The 24,777-nt window shown below is 41.2% G+C and overlaps 2 protein-coding genes across 13 annotated transcripts in view; both read right to left on the minus strand.

The window, feature by feature from the left end:
• Positions 1-411: 411 nt before the first annotated feature.
• On the minus strand, positions 412-18,109 carry zgc:92429 (uncharacterized protein LOC445063 homolog). Of its 2 annotated transcripts, XM_056268688.1 has the most exons (11): positions 17,773-18,109; positions 17,121-17,170; positions 16,880-16,936; positions 15,743-15,897; positions 15,446-15,549; positions 13,981-14,033; positions 11,029-11,099; positions 10,650-10,752; positions 10,388-10,507; positions 10,238-10,300; positions 412-2,062 (listed from the first exon to the last, which is right to left on the minus strand). In XM_056268688.1, exons 1-11 carry the CDS (start codon positions 17,834-17,836, stop codon positions 1,739-1,741), a joined length of 1,164 nt encoding a protein of 387 aa, XP_056124663.1. In that variant the 5' UTR covers positions 17,837-18,109; the 3' UTR covers positions 412-1,738. The 2 variants fall into 2 exon arrangements, with proteins under 2 accessions (XP_056124663.1, XP_056124664.1); XM_056268689.1 differs by lacking the exons at positions 15,446-15,549; positions 15,743-15,897; positions 16,880-16,936; positions 17,121-17,170; positions 17,773-18,109 and adding an exon at positions 14,146-14,425.
• Positions 18,110-22,711: 4,602 nt separating this feature from the next.
• Positions 22,712-24,777, minus strand: part of si:ch211-200p22.4 (phosphatidylinositol-binding clathrin assembly protein) — a 71,629-nt gene continuing 69,563 nt past the window's right edge. For 10 of the 11 annotated variants that reach the window (XM_056268675.1, XM_056268683.1, XM_056268677.1 and 7 more), the window contains one exon: positions 22,712-24,210. The gene's annotated coding sequence lies outside the window, so the exon portion shown is untranslated. The remainder of the gene's footprint in view (positions 24,211-24,777) is intronic. The other variant, XM_056268676.1, reaches the window with a different exon arrangement.

The following is a 24,777-nucleotide window of genomic DNA, read 5'->3' on the forward strand; positions in this document are numbered from 1 at the left end:
CAAGATGTATTTTATCTCGCCTTGCACTTTAATATAGAAAACAAATGTTTAAAAGAGGCTAAGTAAAAAGGTTGTGTGTTCTGTTTTATCATATGAAAACTGGTATCTCATTCATGGAAAACCTATGAGATGTTACATATAAGGCAGTATATAACCAAACTTATGAATGTTATTCAACTGTCGCCCCTTTTCAGGGGTCGGTCTGTATATGGAATACATGAGGTAAAGCAAAACTTGAACTTGACTAATATATGGTATGGTTCTCAAGCAGTATTTATCAACACACTCCAATGGTACAGTTTGTCCATTAAAAGAAACTAATATACACAATACTAGACAACTTAATTGTTTCCTTGATAGTTATGAGCCAAAGTCTAACAGTGTTGCTCTGTAAAAACAAAAACACACATAGACATTGCAAATGTGGTATTGATTTGAAGTCAAGGTGCTGATTGTGCCCCTAAAAGCTGAACTGTATTTTTTTATTATTGTTTTGCATGTCTTTGTTTTAAAGTTTCACATCTGTGATGAACTGTTGCTGTGTGCTGTTCAGTTTGGATTGACACAGCAAACGCATTACTCGACCATCTCCACGTATCAGCACATCGATTATGAGTGTGGCTATCAGGTACAAGCAGAAGACAATGATTTTATGAACAGAGAAAAAGAACCAAAACAGAAGAGATTGACTTTTTATTTGCTGGTACCAATCCTCTTCATCGTCAAGACTACTGTTTACTTTTAAGATGTATTATTTATCCTTTTTATTTAAAATATTTTTTGCCATATGGGTTGCAGTCAAGCTTCCATGGCCTTAGACCCTGTCTGACTGCAATCACCTACTTCAGGATTGTTGCTGTTGACTTGACGCAAAAATAAAGTGTGGCCATTGCTGTTTGAAATCTTGCACTTTCTTGTCATGATTTCACAGAATATACTTCATCTAAGCTGTGATGGTTTACCGCTCTTATGGTTTTCAGTGCAATATAGAAGATACTTTGTCAGCGCTGAAAATCTGCACTGAATCCACAGTAATGCTTTGGGGTCAGTCATTTTTTTAGTTGTTGTTGTTGTTGAAAGACCGTGTGTACTTGTATTCAGCAAAGATGCTTTAAATTACATTGTTACAAAAGTATTTTTCAAATAAATGCTGTGCTTGTGAACTTTCTATTCATCAAAGAACACTGAAAAAAACGTATGACGTCATCCACAAAAATCTGTTTTCAAAATTGCCCACATCAGCATATTAGAAAGATTTCTGAAGGATCATGTGACACTAAAGACTGGAGTAATGATGCTAAAAATTCAGATTTGACATCACAGGAATAAATTACATTTTAAAATATTTTGTATCAAAAGTACAAAACAGCTATTTTAAATTAAAAATTTTCACAATATATATATTTTTTTTGTGTGTGGATCAAACAAATGCAGCCTTGAGGAGCATAAAATACTTATTTCAAAACATTAAAACAATCGTACCAACCCCAAACATTTGAACAGTAGTGTGTATTTTCAAACTCTCCATGAAACTGTGCACAACTGGAGAATACAAGTTTTAAGACTTCTCTTATTTATTTTAGCAGACTAAAACAATGTGAAAAACTATTTACTTTTTTTTTTTTTAAGGCTAAATGCATGAAAGAGGCAGCCCCACATTTGTATAAATCTATCAAGTGTTGTGTAAACAAATGCATAACTTCAGAAATACATAACCATTGCACTGCAGAATAAATGTTCATTTTACTGGAGGGACATCAGCAGGCTCTTCTAGCTCAGGGGGTCCATCTTCCTGTTGTTCTTTTTTCTCCTCACTCTCTTTCTTGTCCTCCTCTTCCTCATCATCATCTTCCCAGTCAGACTCACTGATGTCGTCATCTGAGATGTACCAGTCGGGTTTGACGTTTTCCTGTTCTGTGTTGTTCATGTCATTGGTGACCTCTGGCTCTGGTTTGTGTTTGGGGTCCTCAAGTTTTCCCCAGGCTACAGCATGAGCCTTCTGCATGGTCACCTCCACTTTAGAGGGCACCATGTTCACAAAACTGCTCTTCTCGTCGATCACCTAAGACACCAGCAGTGGACACACATGTCAGATTGACTGCATTCACGGATTTAAAAAAAAAAAACGTATACCCGTGTTGTTATTGTTAACTTAAATGGTATTTTGAAATTGAAAAATGTTTTTTTTTTCCATACTCAAATTTCCAAACCTTTCTGTGGATTTTTCAGACCATATTTAACATGGGTGCAGGACATTATAGTTCATTTATGTAAGTGAGGATAGCTAAATAAAGTAAACCGTGACTTATAATACTCAGAAATTCTTCATACAGTGGACTACCAGTAAAATGTATTCAAATTTGGGACCAAACATTATTCAGACACTTTGACCTGACCATGTTTTGCTTAAGTGTTTTTTCTTAAATTGCTAATGCCACGTTTTTACACCACAGACTGAACAAAATTAAGCATTGCTTGGTAATTGGTTGACTTAAATTGGTATTATCTAATTGTGTACTTAAATTTAACAGCTGACAGCGATTCAACCTAATTCATTTTGTGAGACAGTCTAACAGATATGGCCAAAACCAGTGAAATATCAACTGATTGGATAACTCGGAGTTCTTGTCATATTTTATTACCATTTTCTAAACTATAGAGAATAAACTGTGATAATGTGAGAAATGTTGAAGGTGTCTGAATAAATTTTGGTTTGTATATTCACCTCTGATACGTCAGTTTGATACCTTAATCTTGGTTTGATGTTTCATGATCACAAAACCCCAAAGTACAGTCTGATTTAGATGATCGTTTGCTCCTTTATCTGTTGCTGGTTTGAGTGGAATTTGAGTTCAAATCCTTTATTGACATTTAAACGAAACTCACTTATGGTAAAAGACAAACAGTTTTGCATATTGAGGATATGCACCTTGAATTTATTCAGTCGTGTCCGACAATCACTGAAGGATCACTCAACTTTTGCCATCTAAGTGAATCGCTACTTTTTCAAAAATGAATTGCTACTTTTTCAAAAGTGATTCGGTACTTTTTCAAAAAGAATCGCTACTTTTTTCAAAAAGAATCGCCACTTTTTTCAAAAAGAATCGCCACTTTTTTCAAAAAGAATCGCCACTTTTTTCAAAAAGAATCGCCACTTTTTTCAAAAAGAATCGCTACTTTTTTCAGAAAGAATCGCTACTTTTTCAAAAGAATGACCACTTTTTTCAAAAAGAATCGCTACTTTTTTCAGAAAGAAACGCTACTTTAAAAAAAAAAAAAACTTTTTTCAAAAAGAATCACCACTTTTTCAAAAATGAATCACTACTTTTTCAAAAATGAATCGCTACTTTTTTCAAAAAGAATGTAACAAAATAATAATGTAACAAATGTATAATAATAATAATAATAATGTAACAAATGTATAACACTGTAATAAATGTATAATTACATTGTAAAAAATGTATATTAAACACTGTAATAAATGTATAATACATTGCAATAAGCGTATAATTACATTGTAATAAACGTATAATTACATTGTAATACATGTATAATTACATTGTAATAAATATATAATAAGACTAACAAATGTATAATTAAATTTTTTACACTACTTTTTTCAAAAAGAATCGCTAATTTTTTCAAAAAAAATCGCTACTTTTTTCAAAAAGAATAATGTAACAAAATAACAATCTAACAAATGTATAATAACACTGCAATAAATGTATAATTACATTGCAATAAATGTATAATTACATTGTAATAAACGTATAATTACATTGCAATAAATGTATAATTACATTTTCTCAAAAAGAATCGCTACTTTTTCCAAAAAGAATCGTTACTTTTTTAAAAGAATTGCTACTTTTTCAAAAAGAATAATGTAACAAATGTATAATAATAATAATGTAACTAATGTATAATAATAATAATAATGTAACTAATGTATAATAATAATAATAATGTAACAAATGTATAATACTGTAATAAATGTATATTTACATTGTAATAAAAGTATAATTACATTGTAATGTATAAACTGTAATAAATGTAGAATTACATTGTAATAAACGTATAATTACATTGTAATGTATAATAACAACCTTGAAAAGAATCGCTACATTTCTCGAAAAGAATCGCTACTTTTTTACTTCAGAAGCAAATGGTGTGGCTGACTCAGTGTTTTCTATTCATATATTCAAACTATTCATATATTTTTAAACCACAACTCTCTATGTCAGAATGTTTATTTTGGGGAGTGGTCACTCAGTTTGCAGTGTGGAGGGGGAGTGGCCACTCAGTGTACAGTGTGGAGGGGGAGTGGCCACTCAGTGTGCAGTGTGGAGGGGGAGTGGTCACTCAGTGTGCAGTGTGGAGGGGGAGTGGCCACTCAGTGTGGAGGGGGAGTGGCCACTCAGTGTGGAGTGTGGAGGGGGAGTGGTCACTCAGTTTGCAGTGTGGAGGGGGAGTGGCCACTCAGTGTGCAGGGGGAGTGGTCACTCAGTGTGCAGTGTGGAGGGGGAGTGGCCACTCAGTGTGCAGTGTGGAGGGGGAGTGGCCACTCAGTGTGCAGTGTGGAGGGGGAGTGGTCACTCAGTGTGCAGTGTGGAGGGGGAGTGGCCACTCAGTGTGCAGTGTGGAGGGGGAGTGGTCACTCAGTTTGCAGTGTGGAGGGGGAGTGGCCACTCAGTGTGGAGTGTGGAGGGGGAGTGGTCACTCAGTTTGCAGTGTGGAGGGGGAGTGGCCACTCAGTGTGCAGTGTGGAGGGGGAGTGGTCACTCAGTGTGCAGTGTGGAGGGGGAGTGGCCACTCAGTGTGCAGTGTGGAGGGGGAGTGGCCACTCAGTGTGGAGTGTGAAGGGGGAGTGGTCACTCAGTTTGCAGTGTGGAGGGGGAGTGGCCACTCAGTGTGCAGTGTGGAGGGGGTGTGGTCACTCAGTGTGCAGTGTGGAGGGGGAGTGGCCACTCAGTGTGCAGTGTGGAGGGGGAGTGGTCACTCAGTTTGCAGTGTGGAGGGGGAGTGGCCACTCAGTGTGCAGTGTGGAGGGGGAGTGGCCACTCAGTGTGGAGGGGGAGTGGCCACTCAGTGTGCAGTGTGGAGGGGGAGTGGTCACTCAGTTTGCAGTGTGGAGGGGAAGTGGCCACTCAGTGTGCAGTGTGGAGGGGGAGTGGTCACTCAGTGTGCAGTGTGGAGGGGGAGTAGTGTGGAGGGGGAGTGGCTACTCAGTGTGCAGTGTGGAGGGGGAGTGGCCACTCAGTGTGCAGTGTGGAGGGGGAGTGCCCACTCAGTGTGCAGTGTGGAGGGGGAGTGCCCACTCAGTGTGCAGTGTGGAGGGGGAGTGCCCACTCAGTGTGCAGTGTGGAGGGGGAGTGCCCACTCAGTGTGCAGTGTGGAGGGGGAGTGCCCACTCAGTGTGCAGTGTGGAGGGGGAGTGGCCACTCAGTGTGCAGTGTGGAGGGGGAGTGCCCACTCAGTGTGGAGTGTGGAGGGGGAGTGCCCACTCAGTGTGGAGTGTGGAGGGGGAGTGCCCACTCAGTGTGCAGTGTGGAGGGGGAGTGCCCACTCAGTGTGCAGTGTGGAGGGGGAGTGGCCACTCAGTGTGCAGTGTGGAGGGGGAGTGGCCACTCAGTGTGCAGTGTGGAGGGGGAGTGGCCACTCAGTGTGGAGCGTGGAGGGGGAGAGGCTTGGAGGGGGAGTGGCCACTCAGTGTGGAGTGTGGAGGGGGGGTGCCCACTCAGTGTGCAGTGTGGAGGGGGAGTGGCCACTCAGTGTGGAGTGTGGAGGGGGAGTGGTCACTCAGTTTGCAGTGTGGAGGGGGAGTGGCCACTCAGTGTGCAGTGTGGAGGGGAGTGGCCACTCAGTGTGCAGTGTGGAGGGGAGTGGCCACTCAGTGTGGAGGGGGAGTGGCCACTCAGTGTGCAGTGTGGAGGGGGAGTGGTCACTCAGTTTGCAGTGTGGAGGGGAAGTGGCCACTCAGTGTGCAGTGTGGAGGGGGAGTGGCCACTCAGTGTGCAGTGTGGAGGGGGAGTGGCCACTCAGTGTGGAGCGTGGAGGGGGAGAGGCTTGGAGGGGGAGTGGCCACTCAGTGTGGAGTGTGGAGGGGGAGTGCCCACTCAGTGTGCAGTGTGGAGGGGGAGTGGCCACTCAGTGTGGAGTGTGGAGGGGGAGTGGTCACTCAGTTTGCAGTGTGGAGGGGGAGTGGCCACTCAGTGTGCAGTGTGGAGGGGAGTGGCCACTCAGTGTGGAGGGGGAGTGGCCACTCAGTGTGCAGTGTGGAGGGGGAGTGGTCACTCAGTTTGCAGTGTGGAGGGGAAGTGGCCACTCAGTGTGCAGTGTGGAGCGGGAGTGGTCACTCAGTGTGCAGTGTGGAGGGGGAGTAGTGTGGAGGGGGAGTGGCCACTCAGTGTGCAGTGTGGAGGGGGAGTGGCCACTCAGTGTGGAGGGGGAGTGGCCACTCAGTGTGCAGTGTGGAGGGGGAGTGGCCACTCAGTGTGCAGTGTGGAGGGGGAGTGCCCACTCAGTGTGCAGTGTGGAGGGGGAGTGCCCACTCAGTGTGGAGGGGGAGTGGCCACTCAGTGTGCAGTGTGGAGGGGGAGTGGTCACTCAGTTTGCAGTGTGGAGGGGAAGTGGCCACTCAGTGTGCAGTGTGGAGGGGGAGTGGCCACTCAGTGTGCAGTGTGGAGGGGGAGTGGCCACTCAGTGTGGAGCGTGGAGGGGGAGTGGCCACTCAGTGTGGAGTGTGGAGGGGGAGTGCCCACTCAGTGTGCAGTGTGGAGGGGGAGTGGCCACTCAGTGTGGAGTGTGGAGGGGGAGTGGTCACTCAGTTTGCAGTGTGGAGGGGGAGTGGCCACTCAGTGTGCAGTGTGGAGGGGAGTGGCCACTCAGTGTGGAGGGGGAGTGGCCACTCAGTGTGCAGTGTGGAGGGGGAGTGGTCACTCAGTTTGCAGTGTGGAGGGGAAGTGGCCACTCAGTGTGCAGTGTGGAGCGGGAGTGGTCACTCAGTGTGCAGTGTGGAGGGGGAGTAGTGTGGAGGGGGAGTGGCCACTCAGTGTGCAGTGTGGAGGGGGAGTGGCCACTCAGTGTGGAGGGGGAGTGGCCACTCAGTGTGCAGTGTGGAGGGGGAGTGCCCACTCAGTGTGCAGTGTGGAGGGGGAGTGCCCACTCAGTGTGCAGTGTGGAGGGGGAGTGCCCACTCAGTGTGCAGTGTGGAGGGGGAGTGCCCACTCAGTGTGCAGTGTGGAGGGGGAGTGCCCACTCAGTGTGCAGTGTGGAGGGGGAGTGGCCACTCAGTGTGCAGTGTGGAGGGGGAGTGCCCACTCAGTGTGGAGTGTGGAGGGGGAGTGCCCACTCAGTGTGCAGTGTGGAGGGGGAGTGCCCACTCAGTGTGCAGTGTGGAGGGGGAGTGGCCACTCAGTGTGGAGTGTGGAGGGGGAGTGGTCACTCAGTGTGGAGTGTGGAGGGGGAGTGGTCACTCAGTTTGCAGTGTGGAGGGGGAGTGGCCACTCAGTGTGCAGTGTGGAGGGGGAGTGGCCACTCAGTGTGCAGTGTGGAGGGGGAGTGCCCACTCAGTGTGCAGTGTGGAGGGGGAGTGGCCACTCAGTGTGGAGTGTGGAGGGGGAGTGGTCACTCAGTTTGCAGTGTGGAGGGGGAGTGGCCACTCAGTGTGCAGTGTGGAGGGGAGTGGCCACTCAGTGTGCAGTGTGGAGGGGGAGTGGTCACTCAGTTTGCAGTGTGGAGGGGAAGTGGCCACTCAGTGTGCAGTGTGGAGGGGGAGTAGTGTGGAGGGGGAGTGGCCACTCAGTGTGCAGTGTGGAGGGGGAGTGGCCACTCAGTGTGGAGGGGGAGTGGCCACTCAGTGTGCAGTGTGGAGGGGGAGTGCCCACTCAGTGTGCAGTGTGGAGGGGGAGTGCCCACTCAGTGTGCAGTGTGGAGGGGGAGTGCCCACTCAGTGTGCAGTGTGGAGGGGGAGTGGCCACTCAGTGTGCAGTGTGGAGGGGAAGTGCCCACTCAGTGTGGAGTGTGGAGGGGGAGTGCCCACTCAGTGTGCAGTGTGGAGGGGGAGTGCCCACTCAGTGTGCAGTGTGGAGGGGGAGTGGCCACTCAGTGTGGAGTGTGGAGGGGGAGAGGCTTGGAGGGGGAGTGGCCACTCAGTGTGGAGTGTGGAGGGGGAGTGGCCACTCAGTGTGCAGTGTGGAGGGGGAGTGGCCACTCAGTGTGCAGTGTGGAGGGGGAGTGCCCACTCAGTGTGCAGTGTGGAGGGGGAGTGGCCACTCAGTGTGGAGTGTGGAGGGGGAGTGGTCACTCAGTTTGCAGTGTGGAGGGGGAGTGGCCACTCAGTGTGCAGTGTGGAGGGGAGTGGCCACTCAGTGTGCAGTGTGGAGGGGGAGTGGTCACTCAGTTTGCAGTGTGGAGGGGAAGTGGCCACTCAGTGTGCAGTGTGGAGGGGGAGTGGTCACTCAGTGTGCAGTGTGGAGGGGGAGTAGTGTGGAGGGGGAGTGGCCACTCAGTGTGCAGTGTGGAGGGGGAGTGGCCACTCAGTGTGGAGGGGGAGTGGCCACTCAGTGTGCAGTGTGGAGGGGGAGTGCCCACTCAGTGTGCAGTGTGGAGGGGGAGTGCCCACTCAGTGTGCAGTGTGGAGGGGGAGTGCCCACTCAGTGTGCAGTGTGGAGGGGGAGTGGCCACTCAGTGTGCAGTGTGGAGGGGAAGTGCCCACTCAGTGTGGAGTGTGGAGGGGGAGTGCCCACTCAGTGTGCAGTGTGGAGGGGGAGTGCCCACTCAGTGTGCAGTGTGGAGGGGGAGTGGCCACTCAGTGTGGAGCGTGGAGGGGGAGAGGCTTGGAGGGGGAGTGGCCACTCAGTGTGGAGTGTGGAGGGGGAGTGCCCACTCAGTGTGGAGTGTGGAGGGGGAGTGCCCACTCAGTGTGCAGTGTGGAGGGGGAGTGGCCACTCAGTGTGGAGTGTGGAGGGGGAGTGGCCACTCAGTGTGGATTGTGGACGGGGAGAGGCTTGGAGGGGGAGTGGCCACTCAGTGTGGAGTGTGCAGTGTGGAGGAGGAGTGGCCACTCAGTGTGGATTGTGGACGGGGAGAGGCTTGGAGGGGGAGTGGCCACTCAGTGTGGAGTGTGGAGGGGGAGTGCCCACTCAGTGTGCAGTGTGGAGGGGGAGTGGCCACTCAGTGTGCAGTGTGGAGGGGCCACTCAGTGTGCAGTGTGGAGGGGGAGGGGCCACTCAGTGTGGAGGGGGAGTGGCCACTCAGTGTGCAGTGTGGAGGGGGAGTGGCCACTCAGTGTGGAGGGGGAGTGGCCACTCAGTGTGCAGTGTGGAGGGGGAGTGGCCAGCGGCTAGAGCGGCAAAAGACAATATATTTAATATCTTTTGCATTTATAATCCAAACAACGTCAAACTCGGCACTGCACTTACTCGTGCCCGTAGCAAGACACCTGTAAATCCATCGAACTAACGGTTCGAGAGATATGCGAATACGTTTTTGTGTGTGTTTTTAGTAGTTGTTGGTTTGGTGTGTTAAAAAAAAGTGCTTATTGTTACAATTACACAGCAAAAGTTCAGTGACATTTTTATTTGTGCATGGTTGAAAGCAAATATTGATACTGAGATACAATAAATATGGAAAATTGAACTTCATATAACTAACTACTGACAACTAACTACTTCTGAATAACTACAATATTCAGAAGTAAACAGTGTAGCTGACTTCGTGTTTAGCTGACAGAGTGTTTACTTTTAAACCACAATTTTTAAACCACAACCATCTCTAATGTCAGAATGTTTATTTTTAAGCCACAACTTCAATGTGTGCTTCTTTCACCGATATATTTAACGATATATTTTGCATTTATAATCCAAACAACGTCAAACTCGACACTGCACTTACTCGTGCCCATAGCAAGACACCTGTCAAGTTTAAAATCCATCGGACAAACGGTTCGAGAGATATTCGATTAACAGACAGACGTTCCTGAGATAGATAGATAGATAGATAGATAGATAGATAGATAGATAGATAGATAGATAGATAGATAGATAGATAGATAGATAGATAGATAGATAGATAGATAGATAGATAGATAGATAGATAGATAGATAGATAGATAGATAGATAGATAGATAGATAGATAGATAGATAGATAGATAGAGATAATATTGCTAAATGAAATTGTCATTGTTAAATCATAACAGACTGTGAATGTAGAGCAATCTTAAATGTAGAGCAATCTTACCCCCCATAAGTGGATGTCCTTGTGAAACACTTTGTCACCCTCAAACTGAATGTGGCATGTTAACTGCAGATTGATGGAAAAGACAGACACATGTATTGATGGACAGACACACAGATTCATTCATGTTTTTAAGGGTTCATTTGAACTCACCACTGTGCGGTTTGCCTCCACATAGGAATGCTCTGGACTGGAGTTCTTGGCGTAGATTGTGACCACGACCTGGTTTCCTGTTTGGTGCCAATCGTGCCGGCAAGCCACTTTCTTTTTGTCCTTCATACCAAACACAAACAAAACATATAGTACAGATAGTAAATACATTTTTCCAGAGAGGGTTAGTTGGTTGTTTCCTGATTATACGACGTGTGTCGATGTAAACAACTATCCAGTGATCATAAAAAGCCTAAGCTCTTACATTTTTGGGGATCCAGCAGTGTTTTCCTGCTGTGCAGCCCTTCTGATCCAGGAAGGCGTTGAAGTCCGTGGTTTTTATGCAACAGCAGTTCCAGTATTTGTATCTAGACAATGAACAGCAGATGTGAATTATAATGCATTTCCCCTCTCATCTCATAAGTACTGATAGTAAGAGCACTTTTGTGTGATCGTATCATGATATATTGTTGAAATGGACTGCACATGTGGATCTGAATCCAAATTGGTTCTCTGAGAAAAGCTTTATGAAAACAGGCCATGCTTGTACTGTAGTATTTTTAACAGATACAGGAACTATTTGTCTGTTTGAAGATAAGTATACCTGTTTCCAAATAAAGACTCAAATGCTGCAGTTTTCTTACCCTTCGTGGAAGACAGGGGCCCCGGGATGATGTAAGCAGATCTCTGCTTCAGTCTCTGGACCCTGGTAAGTCTGAACACACACACACACACACACAAGCGTTTGAACAGCTACTCAAAACACACAGATGTACCTCACACCACCACACACTAAAGAAATCTCTCCATCGCTCCAGAGAAACACTCATAGTCAGTAACTCAGCATATTTACAAAAGGAAAACTTTAAAGTGCTGATGCTCCTAAACTCAGCACAAGCTCTGTGTCATCCGTTTACTGCCTTCACGCCTGAAAATACACTCATTTTTCTACTCTTCCAAATATATAAAAGAGCAGGAAGCTGTAATAGAGCTATATGTGTCTGTTTCGGTGGATAAAGGAAAAAACACCATTAGTCTGAGAGAACCAACAATATGTCATTAAAGGTACACTAGTATGTAACTTTTTTTTTTTTTTTTAATTAACTAAATTGAATGAGTCTATACATCATCAATATTTCTTCCAAAACGTGTTTTTGTCGTTCACTTGATTCACTATATGCGCCTATTCTAAGTGTTTATATTTTAAACACAGCGGGATGGTTTTCGCGGGAAATTGCGTACATCCGTCATTTGCCCATGTGTGTCTCATCATATCTATAAATAGATAAGTAAATTGATTCGGCTACTTCGACAAGTTTATGGTGTGGTAGTTACGGAAGCGTATTGCATTCACTTAAAGAAAAAAAAAATCTACTCTGTTTTTCTGAATTAACGAGTTAATTATCTCAGAATTACGAGATATTTTTTCATGAAAAAAAGTTTTTGCTCTGTTTTTATGAATTAACGAGTTAATTATCTCAGAATTATGATACATTTTTCTTGAAAAACATTTTTTTCACTCTGTTTTTATGAATTAATGAGTCAAGTCATTAATTCAGTAAAACAGAGCAAAAACTTTTTTCCATGAAAAATTATCTCGTAATTCTGAGATAATTAACTCGTTAATTCATAAAAACAATGTCAATGTTCAGAAATTATTAAATTATTATTATGTTTTGAACTATGCTGTATAGCTGTGTTTTACAGTGTGTTTGTCAAACTCAAAAATGTGTTTATTTTTAATTATTAAAAAATGCCATTATTTTATATGAAAAAGTTAATAATTGTATTTTATTAAGAAAATATTTTGGTTTGACTAGTATATTTTTTATTAGATCAGTTAGCATTTTAAGCTGTCATATGGTGATGTTACAATGTGCCCCTCACATGTTACAATGTACCCCACCTATGGGGCATGTTGTCACATTTCACTTCCATTCTATCCTCCCCCATCAAACCCTAAGTAGATTTACACAAACTGAGAAAGTCAAAAAGCGTTACGTTGTGCCCCGCTCTCCCCTAGCTTACCACCATGTCTATTAATAGATATGGCTACAGCATCTTTCTTGATATCCTTTCCATCTAAACTGGTTATATCTTTTTAGCCACATATTGAATGTTTTATGAGCAGTAGGATGACCATATTCATCCGCACAGTCACGCAGAGCCAACACTGTTCTTCCGAAAAATGCATGCCTTTTTGTTTTTAACCGCTAGAGGGCCATAGTGTACCTTCAATTCTGAACCGTTCTGCTCGTCAGGTTAAAGAATTGGCTCCTTTTCAATACAAGAGATGACATTTCTATTTAATTTGTCATGACCGACAGGGTACTGAAATGGAATGACAGGAAGAGGAATTTATTAAATTTGCCATTTAAAGTCTGTGCTTGTGTTGTCTGGAATGGATCCATTTCAAAGACTGTTCTTCTACGGTGCATAAAATGACATTCAGTGCAATATATGAAATATCCTAAATTGAATTCCTATTGGTGACATTTCAAAAAAAAAAATTGGAATATGCTTTCTGCTTATTCATAGTAAAATATTACAAATTATTTAAAAAAAAATACACTTACATCAGTTAAAAAAAAGTAAATGTAGGCTAAATCATTCAATTCTGAATAGCACACGTCCCTGCTGATACAGGTTTAGTTTTAACCTGGACTAAAGAACAGCTCTGCTGAGTAATTAACATGATAAACTTCTGGGATTTCAGCAAACTAATCCATTAAAGATGATCCTTTCCCAGAGAAGGGAAGCTTTAAAAGAAGGCATTAGGGTCAGTAAGGGATATTTAGTCATTAATTCTTACTCATCTGCTGCTCTGTCTCCATTCAATATTCAACATTCAAATGCTGATCTGGAAACTAATTGTAAGGAGCAAAGTTACACTCGAGATTATTAATGATTTTCTGCAGCCTGTCTGTCGTACATGAAGCGCTGCAGTGTCATTCTTTAGTAGGACCACTAGATGGCATTAAACTGTATATATTGTTGATGTTAATATTATGATTTAGTCTGAGAGCTGTCTCACTCCTCCATGTGCTTCTATTGTAATTGAAACCTGCCAGCCCAGAAAGTTAGTAAAAACATTGTTAAAATAGTCCAAGTGACTAAAGTGGCTCAACCTTAAGTTTATCAAGTGACGAGAATACTTTTTGTGAGCAAAAACAAACAAAAATAATTTATCATTTTTCATTTATTCAACTATTCATCTTCTACTGTGTGGGCCTCTGAGTGAGTTCACATAGTGTAACAGCGCATTTTTGTTTGTTTTTGCGCACAAAAAGTATTCTCGTCACTTGATAAACTTAAGATTGAGCCACTATAGTCACTTGGACTATTTTAACAATGTTTTTACTAACTTTCTGGGCCGGCAGGTTTCAATTACAATAGAAGCTTATGAAGGACTGAGACAGCTCTCAGATTTAATCAAAAATATCTTAATTTGTGTTCTGAAGATGAACGAAAGTCTTACGGGGTTGGAACAACATGAGCGTGAGTAATTACTGACAGAATTTTAATTTTTGGGTGAACTAACCCTTTAAGCAAGCTGATTTGTTTCATTGTGATTTACATATTACATGAGTACCTACTGTTTTGCATCCTGCGTTTTTGCACCTAACACCAACCACGACGATTTGGCACTCTGTGGGACAGCGAGAGGGAAGAGGTGACAGTAGGAAGAGAAGACAACAAAGTCAAAGAAAGAAAAACTTTATAAGACAACAAAATCTCAAAATTTGCAATAGTCACACTACGTCTTAAGGTCAATCCTGCAGCCAGTGACAGGACAACACAGCAGACCTGAGAGACAGCAGTGTTTCTGTGCGTGTTTTTACGGGGTCCTATAAAAGTGACAGATTGTGGACAGGACAGGTGGACCTCATATCTACAGCTATTGCCAAGGACTGAAATGACCTCAACTAGAGCAGTGCGGGCGGCTGACTGCCAACAAAAATCAATGATAAAGAAAATAATATGATTAAAATCATATCGTTGTGCATAAGTAGAATCCATAAATATGCTTATTAATGTATAAAAGGGAGGAGTAAATTGCTTCACATATATTTTGACTCAGATTTTATTTTAAAATTTTCTGTTTTCACAGGTTTTAGGAATTTTGCTGTCCATTTTGTCTCTTTTGTTAGTTTTCATTAGTGTTTTTTTTATATATATATGCCTACATACAGTAGTTTTTATCCATTTTTATTTGTTAGTTTTATTTTCTTATTTAGATTTTGTTATTTTGGAACTTCAAGTTAAACTAAACTAAATGAAAAATTTGACCTTGGCAACAAGCTGAAATAAAGCTGAAGTTTTTTATGTTATTTCAGTTCACTTTTATTTTAAGTAGCAAAATGGTTTTAGTTTTATTTTAGTTAATGGTAATAACCCTTACTATATTAAACACAGGCTTGCTTGCTTACTTGCAACATGGATAAAAATGATTTATGCCAAACATAGTATTTTTGTGTATTTTTGGCTGCAAAGATAAATATAATTTATTTATATATATTTTTAATCTTCATTCATATAAAAGTATGATGTTAATATGAATTCAATATTAATAATAATTAATTAATTATTTTTTTGTTGTTGTTGGACTGCAACATAGATAAACATTACTTTTGATGACCCCAATGTATTTTGTGAGTTTTTGTCTTCAAAGATTAAAGTTATGTTATGATTTGATTTTTTTTTTTTTTTTGTATATCATTAATATTAAATTATTTTATTAATATAAATACATCTTTAAAACTAATGAATTCCATTGAATCTTTTTAAGGACATTTTTGTTTACTTTAGTGTTGGGTTGTCAATTAATGCCCAATTTAAAATCTGGGTTCTGGAGCAAAAACCAGTAAAGAACCACTGCATTGGTATCAATCTGCAATGAAAAACTATTTTACTCAGAAACTGCTAGTAAATTTCAGAACGACCGAAACAGTATTTCCTTGTAAAACGCACTCTAATAACCTTTGTTTTGTTTTATGCAGTGTGCTTGTGTTGCAGGTGATCCTGAGCATGATGACCAATAGGAATAATGGGATTGCTCACCTAGCTTCTCTCTCTTCTCCCTCTCAGTGATCTCCATTTTCTCCAGGATCTGAGCCAGAGAGGGAGAGACCTTCACCTGCAGCTTTACCTTGGGCTCTTCTGAACTGAGAAGGAGGGAATCGAAAAACATGTCACTGTCTGTTTGTATTCAACAGTCAGAAGGACCTCGACTTCTCTTTTTAAAAGAGAGACAAAGAAAGGGCTTCAGAGAAGGAAAACGAATGAATTTGTATTCAGAACAATGTGTTGGTGGGTGAAAGAGCACGATGTGCGTGCGTGTGTGAGTTGCAAATTTACCTGGGTCTCTCTTTTTCCAGGGCTTCAGCAGATTTGGGTCCCTGGTAGATAATCTCTTCTCCACTGCGCTGCTTTACGTCTCCCTTCTCAGACGTCACCTCCGGCCGCAGAGGCTCCTGAGGCTTCTCATTACTGTGACGCCCGCGGGTGCAACCCTGAGAGGACAAGCACAAGACAGGACCTGCCAATCAACATGTGACTGGAAGAAAATAATTAGCAGACCCAAGCAGATAAATGACATGTTTGAGATTCATGTTTGAAACGACTTCAGTAATGTTTGATTATTAGTACTTGTTTCTGAGATTTTGTAGCACTAGCTCTTAACATTCAGTAATTCTAATGGTGGCTGCTATATGATAATTTGGTATTTGATAAGTCACTTTTAATAAAAGTATCTGATAAATGAATGTAAAACGTCCAAGGGTGCCTCAATGTACGGTCATTTTTAAAGTGTGATTTCTAGACCTGGCAAAAGTCTGGTAAAATACCATAAACATTTTTATGTTTAATATAGGCCTATATTTATAATTATGCCAAGCACTACCTTCTATGCCATGTAGAAATGATTTAAATGAAATTAAAAATCCATTACTTTTGCATTCAAATTTTTGTTGTGGACAATGCGCTTTTGAGTCACTGCATTAAATTAGCATATTTGAAGACATTTTACAATACGATTCAGTTAGTTAACAGTTAGATGTCATAAAATTTTTTACAGCATTTATTGCATTTATAATGTTAATTTACAAATAAACGTATTGTTAATTGATTTCCCTGCTGAAAAAAAGCTAAAAACCAGCATAAGCTAGTCGGCTGGTCTGAGCTGGTTCAAGCTCGTCTCCCAGCATGACCAAAACCCCTCTAAAACCAGTCATGACTCAACCAGCTTTGTCTTTGTCTCTCTCTTTCACTCTCTCTCAATGCCCATAATACAATAATGTTCATTTATACTATATTTATAAAATGCATTAATCCATGTTAACAAATTGAGCTTTATTGTTAAGTGTTACCAAAGGATTTTTTTGTGGCTGTCTGAGACATTTTCTGTCACTTTGTTCCAGTCTGTAGTTACTGCGCGTGCAGGGCATGGAAAGCAGCGCGAGATGAAACCGTCCGTCACGATTATTATTAGCATACCTTGATTGACAGGAACTCGGAGAAATCTGTCGTCTTCTTTCTACAGCAGGACCAGCCCTGAGGAGAATAACCCAAACAAAGAACCACATCAGACAGCCAAGAACAAAATAAAACAAAAACGCATGAATATAGGCTCCCTAAGAAGCAGGCAAACAAGCCGAAAATGTTCTTATCAGGTTATGACAGCGCCAGAACCGAGCAGCCGGCGGTCTGTGCAGACAAAGATACATTCTGAGCTCACCTTTAAGGCATCGTGGAAGATTGGCACTCCGGGGTGAAACTGACAGGCATCTTCAGGTGGTGAGAGAGAAAATAGGAGTTAGCAGGAGACATTTATCTACAGAAGTCCATCCCTCATTATTACCCTTTTTTTTATGAACTCGACTCAATAGGCCTCACGCCTTGCTTACTGGCATAAATACATAGGTAAACACATGGACAGCTAGGAGATGAGCCATTTATGGAAGTAACATTCGATTAGAACACCTCCAAACGTGCTGGGGACTTCGTGGATCCAATAAACCTCTATGGACACACACTAAATCATCTTTTTATATCAATATAAAACAAAGAAAACAAGGCCAAAATGAAGTCGTGCCCCCCGAGACCAGCGGCTCTCATTCTCACTGCAATCAGCTGTCGGCAGCTCTATTTATATATTTCAATTTCTAAAACAGCTTCACAGCAGGTCTAGCACAGAAAGTGATAAAACACTTCTCCAACAGTTATGTCACTCTTAAAAGTTGTGGTAGATTTATGTAACATCAGGCCTGTAATACCAACCATGAGCTTCACATAGACAATTACATTATTCAGTTCGCTTAAAAAAGTATAAGATACTTTTTTTAACAATATAGACTGATAAATAGTAAAAAATAAATTATAAAAATTACCATCTGAGTTTTTGTCAGCATCAAATCGATCCCCGCAGCCTCTGTTGTAACACAGTAGAGCCATATTGGCCTGTTTGATATTCTGGTTGACTTTGACTCGTCTCAGGTACTTATGAACTTGCCCGGCCCCTGACAAGCTTGTCCAGAACTTTCAGCTGAGGAGAGATCCAGAAGGAACAACCACGTCCAGGGAAAGATATGTTTGAATGAGTTGGTTGAATGAACTCTTAAAATAGCCAGTGCCATGTGTTCTCTCTCTCCATACAGCTGCTGGGGTCAGTCTGAGAGGGTGTCACATTCCTGTGGGGGTGGGCACAGCAAAACCATCTACGAATGCCACAGAATAAACTGAAACCTGTCTTTTTAAAAGCTAATTTGAAGATGGGTTAAGGTTTTTTTATTTTTTTTACTTAACTTGATTATCAATAATGCCAGACAAATCAACATATTGTAAACTGCATGTTGTTGCATTTATATTTCTCAAATAAATACATACATGCGTATTAAAATGTAATATTTAAACAATTCCTAAAATGTTCTGTTCTGCAGTTTCACTTGAACAGCTGTGTACTATTCTGGTCTCCTATTAAAATTCAGTGTGGCATATTGTGGCTTCTTTAATTTGATGGGGGTTTTTTTAATACATGTATCTGCAGTATCTGATAGTGAACATTAGAGATCAACCAATGTTGTTGTTTTACGACCAATGCTATAATAAAGATTATTTTATGTCCAAGTGTTCCCATAACTGATAGATAACTGATTATTGGTTTTGTATAATTTATGTTATAACTTAAAAATTGTGCCATTTATTGAACAACTTGAAAATGACATATTGATTTTAAAGAAAATAAATTTTATTCAGCAAGGATGCATTAAATTTATTAAAAGTGACTTTTTAAAAGACATTACAAAAAGCTTAAATTACGTTCTTTTGAACTTTCTTCATCAACGGATGTTTCTTGGGCAGAAAATCAGCATATTGGAATGATTTCTGAAGGATCATGTGACACTGAAGACATGGAGTAGGCTAATGATGCTGGAAATTCAGCTTTGCATCACAGGAATAAAATATAAAAAAATATATATATATTACAATAGAAAACAGTTATTTTAAATTCTAATAATATTTCACAATATTACTATTTTACTGTATTTTTGATCAAATAAATGTAGTTGTGGGCAAAAGAAGCTTCTTTCAAAAAAACAAATCTAACACCACATTTTTTTAACAGTGTATAGGACAAACCAATTATCGTAAGCTTTTTTTGCAAATCAGTTTGAGTCATGAAAGTCGAAAGGTTACAGCTCAGTGGATGCTGTTTTAAACAGTCGATTTTCGAGCTATAAGGATGGGATTTGGGTTAGAGAAACGGATCCACAGGCACAGTGGAAGCACAAACTTTTCATTGAGCAAAAAATGTATTTCAAACTAGAAACCGCTGACAGGCACAAACTACAAAAGTAAGGATTCTCGATGTAATTAATAAACAAGCTGCAGAAGAGAAACCTTGAGGAATGGAGTCAGATACAGGTCCTGACTGTGAGATGAATATTAATAGATGTTCAGAATAAGCAGCCGAGGTGAAATATGTTAAAAATGTCCTTTATTAAGAAACCGGTGAGCGAGAGCGTTAATTCCATTTATTCACCAGGCATTCACTCGTGGTTCAGGTTAGAGGCTTGCAAGTTGCAACCATAAATTTTCTTCACAAATACAGACAACAAAACAGTCAGAGACTGAGACAGAAAGTAAGAATAAAAGAACTTACAAAAACTGACTCAAGCAAAAATCGCAAGGAGGAATATAACATACCAGATCAGCACAACCAACCACTGATAAATCATAAAAGTAACAGATTATACACAGAACCCGTCCATCACTATACGACATCGACTGCTTACTAAAAAACAGCACCATATTTAATAGAACTTCGCAAACGTTACATGGAACTGTGAAACTTTCCCAAGCATGTCAGATACAAAAACCATGCAAGAAAACAGGTACAAATTATAAAGCGATCAAAAGAAAATGGAGTAAAATCCATCACATCTCTTGGTCCTGGGTTGAGCATCTCAATGCAAGCGTACAAAAGACAGTTCAGGAGAGACTGGCATCATAAGATCATCGGCTTCAACCAGTGCTGTGTGGTTCATGAAGCTCACGGGGAAACCAAAGGCAGTTCCGGATGAAACGTCAATGATGAGGGGGTTTGACTTGGGTTTAGTTACAGATTAAAGGTTTCACTGACAACCGATACAAGCATTCTAGCAGACTTGAGAGAGTTGGTGTACAAGCACAACCAGACATGTCTGATTCTGTTCCCCAACGATACATACTCAAAAAAACATTGACTGCACTAAGTGGCTGAGCTCAAGTTACTGCTTCAAATCAAGAGCAAAGGGTTAAATAATCTACTAAACCACATTTAGTTACTTAGTAACTAATGAAGCCGAATTGAATGTCTGGCCATATATTACAAGAATCACCTTAAATATCGTGATGTGAATAGCAAAGACTAATTTAACCTCTCACAGAACCATTTTATCATGTAGACGGACTGTAAAGTTGGGGAAAAGGACCACAAGATAGGAGGTAGGCCTATTGCTGTACAGCCTTTTCCACACATTATATCCAGCTCCACGTACACTGTTCGGACAATTTCAGAACAGCTGAAGTTGGTCTTAAAACAGAAGATTCACAAAGAAACATTGGTTGAATTTGCAGTTTCCGAGTCCACTGTCAAAAAGTGCTACAAAGAAATAAACAGGTGGTTCCTGTTGCAGTGAAACTCGTGCAATAGATTCAACAGAAATCACATTGACAGACGCGAAAACAACACAACACGGCACTATACAAATTCGACCAGGTATTCAAAACGTGCGTTCATTAAAAACCCTGCATTATGGGCCGTGAGGCAGGCATGAAGTGCAATTTCAAGAGGCCAGAGATGAGCAAACAAATAGAACCGGACATCAGGTCATCCAAAAAGAACTGGAGAGCAATTATTTTCCTGCTTGGGATTTAACAGGGCTTCAATATGATCAGATGGACAAAATGGCAGAGGAAGAAAAAAAAATTTAACTAAACAAAAATAAACAACAACTCAGGAATGTAAAGGGACTTTATTTATGTCAATGGAAGACAAAAAAAAAAAAAAGACAAAAAAAAGTTAAACACAATCCCACAATTTCTGCTTTTAATTTTCACCATGCTGAATAAACTCCTTATGGTCTGCATAAATAAATTACAAAACATACAGTGAGGAAATCAGCATAAATGGAGGTTCTCCTTTATTTATTTTTGGCATTTTATGATAAATATAGATAAGAAAAAGTTGCTGCATTGCTCCCCTGGGCTGATGGCGCCCCTACTGATTACATATTTCTAAATATACTGTATATATCTCTGTAACAGGAAAATAAGGATAAAACGATGCTTATATGAAAGTAGCAGACAAATAGTCCACTAAAAAAAAAAGCCATTAAAGCCAGGACAGCTCCATGACAACGCAAAGGTGAAGAGGATCCTGAACACCGAGCATCCCCACTAGAGGCCTAAGACGTGTGGCACACGCTGACACATCGTTTCTCAAAGGCCGCTGCTGAGCTGAGTTTCCCAGGCCAGATAATGAGACGAGCCAAGGCGTATGAAATCAGGCTAAGTAGTTCAGAAGTGCTCTGGATTTGGCTGCTCTTCAGTCTGGCCGAGTGCTCAAGATAAAGGAGGCGAGTCTAATACATTCAGACATTTGCTTTGTGTGCACAACAGCCCCATAAACACCAAACAAAAGACTCGGGTCACAGTCTAGCAGCTGTTTATATGAAATATGGCACACAGTGACCACAAGGGGGAGCTGTGAGAACAAGAACGTAGGGAACGTCTCTCTGCATAGCAGTGGTGATGCTAAATATACATGAAAGTTTATTTCTTGAACTTGGTTTAACTTAGCTAAACCAAGTATTTTATTTTAAAAGAAGGGCCTTTGGTGTAATCCAAAAGCGATATTCTCATAGTTTGCCAAATAAACGTGCATTTTAAGACACATTATTCACCACAGGCAGGCCTGTTAATGCATGCAAAGCTTTTAATTATAGTTTTAAAAAGACAAAATATGGCTGAAAGAAAAAAATACGGAAAAGCTGTGCTCAACGGGATGTGCCAAGGACCAGAAATTGAAGATTACCATGGAAACCCCGGCTCATGATAGAACCCTTGCACATCTTGACATCTTTCACCCTCCCTGAAGCTCACAATCATATATTCACTCTCTCGCTCACGCACACACAGACACAGCCTCCGGTGACGGGGTAATAGAATAGATCCTAATTAAACAACATCGCTCCTCAGTGCCCCGTTACCTTGCAAACCCAGCGAGAGTATCAACATTGAGCCTGCATATAAAAAGCATTCGGTCTGAAGCAGCTGGACCCTGACAGCGCTCAAAGGAGAATAAACTCACAAGCTTGTTAAGAGTCGCTCAACAAGGAATTAGTAACCCACTCACACAGAGAAATAAGCAGAGAAACACGATGCACATTGTTTATACAGAAGGGAGCACACAGCACGTATTACAGCAACGGTGTGGAACTTGTGCTGATGATTTTTAGCAACACACACACACACACACACACACACACACACACACACACACACACACACACACACAAGCAAGCAATGACCACGCTTGACCAGCTGGAGGGTCAAACTCAGACTTAAAGGTATAGTTCACCCAAAAATGAATGTACTCAACCTCATATCGTTCCAACCAAACCTTATAACTTTCTATCTCACAAAAGATTATATTTTGAAGAATGTTGGTTACTAAACAGTTTTGACTATCATTGTATGAAAAAACAAAAACAAAAATGAAAAAATACAATCGAAGTCAATGGGAACCGAAACGGTTTGGTGTCAACGTTCTTCAATATATATATATTTTTGGTGTTCAGCAGAAGAAATAAATGCATACAGGTTTGAAACGACATGAGGGCGAGTAAATGATGACAGAATTAACATTTTTGGGTGGACTACCCTTTTAAGTGGGCTGAACCTGGTGCAAATTAATGCGAAAGGATGCATGTCTTAAGCTTACAAATACCAAAAACCATTCTGATAACAACGTACACATGACTGACTGTTATAAACATGTCATAACAGCTCTATAACATGTCTTACAGGTGTAAAGAGGAGTGACTTTTTTCTTATAAAAAAGGCTCATCACATGTGGAACCAAGAACTACATTGCTTGGCAGAAGGATTATTTGATATATCAATAAATTAAATGTTTGAACCTTTTCTATCCTGTTTTATAACGGTTTTATAAAAACCATGTGAATCCATGGTTTACAGTGATTTTAGAATAGCTAAGCGGCGTTGTTAAACACAACCCAGAGTGGAGATTCTGAAATCACTCTAAATTCACTGCAAGATTCTAAAATCACTGTAAACCACGGCTTCACAGGGCTTATTGCTTTAATTTACTATGGCACAACCGCAACCACACTGTATCTCCACTGCCGTTCCATCAATCCATGCAGAATAAAAACTAAACACAGCATGAAGAAACAAAGCAGGAATTATGGGATGATGTGAAGGCTGGAGTGGAAACCTGCTCTATAAAGGGTTAAAGGGATTACAGGAGGATAGAAAATGCTTTGGCTGCAAAAGCAAAAATAAAGATACCCTGTTAACAGTGCCCCGCATTTGAGGAGCTGTACAGAAACAGACTAAAAGTAGATTTTAGCTATTGATTTTGGTTCCAAAGTTGGCAAACACCAAACACCAGAAAGAATCGTGATGTTAGGCGCTGGGTACAGGAGCTAGCTTATGGCATTTTTTGAATTACAAAAGTACATAATTTGGCAACATAAAACAGACCCAAGATTCATGTCATTCTCTGAAATAATAATGGAAAAAAAATATATATATATAACATGCTTTCTAAGAAAAAAAGATAAAAAACAAAGGATTGAACAAAACCCTTATTAGAAACAGATTTTTCTCCTATGCTTCCGGTCACCTGCTCCCAGGGTGGGCGGTACATGTGGGAGTGGTCTCAAAGTGTGAGATGTAGTCGTAAATACATGCATGTTTGGATAACACACAGAAGAGCAGGAGCAGATATGTTTATCAGTGTCCTGGAAGTGACAAAACAAGGTGGGAGGCCAGTAAGAGGGCGCTCTTCATGTGGCTCATGTAACAACAGTTAATGTGCGTGCGTGCAAGACCACCATCGTGTCTGAAACGACAACCCCTAAACCAGTATAAACAAAGAAGAACTGACTGGCTGTTTTGCACAGAAGCTATAAGTATCAGTAAGGCATGTTTATTGTTAACATTAGACTACTAAAGTTCTAGATATAAGAGACAATCTCAATGTTGTATATTATGTTACACATACATGCATGTGTAAAGTGCTTGGGGGTGCAGAGCACCTTAACAGGGTATCTGCACATTTTTTAACAGCAAATTTAATGACTTTTAAGACCTTTTTAAGTCCTCTAAAAGGCAAATTTAAGACTTTACCACGACAAAAAAAACCAGGAAAATGTTCAGCACGACACGACAGTGTTAATTTTGGCAGCCGTTTTTGTTTTAGTCTTAAGATGAAAATGCTTATTGGTCTTAGTCACATTTTTGTAATTTTCTCTTTCATAGTTTTAGTCTAGTTTTAGTTGACAAAGTCATTGCATTTTTTTGTCAACTTTTAGTCAAACTTCAGTTACCGACATTAATTTTGGCAGCTATTTTATATGTCGTCTTTAGACAAAAAATGACATTATAATTTTTTGCTTTAGGCCAATTCAGTTAAGCTTATGAGACATTTGAATCAAGGTAACAGGCTGTATTGACAATTAACTCTTTAGCAGTAGCACTTGTGCAATTCTACATATCCCTGTTCCTTAGTTCAGTGGTACTCCAATTTTTTAGAGTGCCGTAACCCCTCTTGCACTTAGACTGCAGTCACACCTTTTCCATTAAGGGACAATATCTGCCCCTTT

This window comes from Rhinichthys klamathensis, unplaced genomic scaffold (assembly GCF_029890125.1).
Source record: "Rhinichthys klamathensis goyatoka isolate OS25496 unplaced genomic scaffold, OSU_Roscu_1.1 h1tg000275l_1, whole genome shotgun sequence".
NCBI classification, from domain to species: domain Eukaryota; kingdom Metazoa; phylum Chordata; class Actinopteri; order Cypriniformes; family Leuciscidae; genus Rhinichthys; species Rhinichthys klamathensis.

What these genes read in the sequence shown, in the direction of transcription:
- zgc:92429 (XM_056268688.1), bottom strand. Translation starts at nt 17,836, where the DNA reads ATGGCTCTACTGTGTTACAACAGAGGCTGCGGGGATCGATTTGATGCT. An exon ending in GGAGAAGAGAGAGAAGCTAG is followed by an intron (nt 14,034 to 15,445) that starts GTGAGCAATCCC and finishes GCTGTCCCACAG; the next exon opens with AGTGCCAAATCGTCGTGGTT. An exon ending in TGGAGGCAAACCGCACAGTG is followed by an intron (nt 10,301 to 10,387) that starts GTGAGTTCAAAT and finishes ATCAATCTGCAG; the next exon opens with TTAACATGCCACATTCAGTT.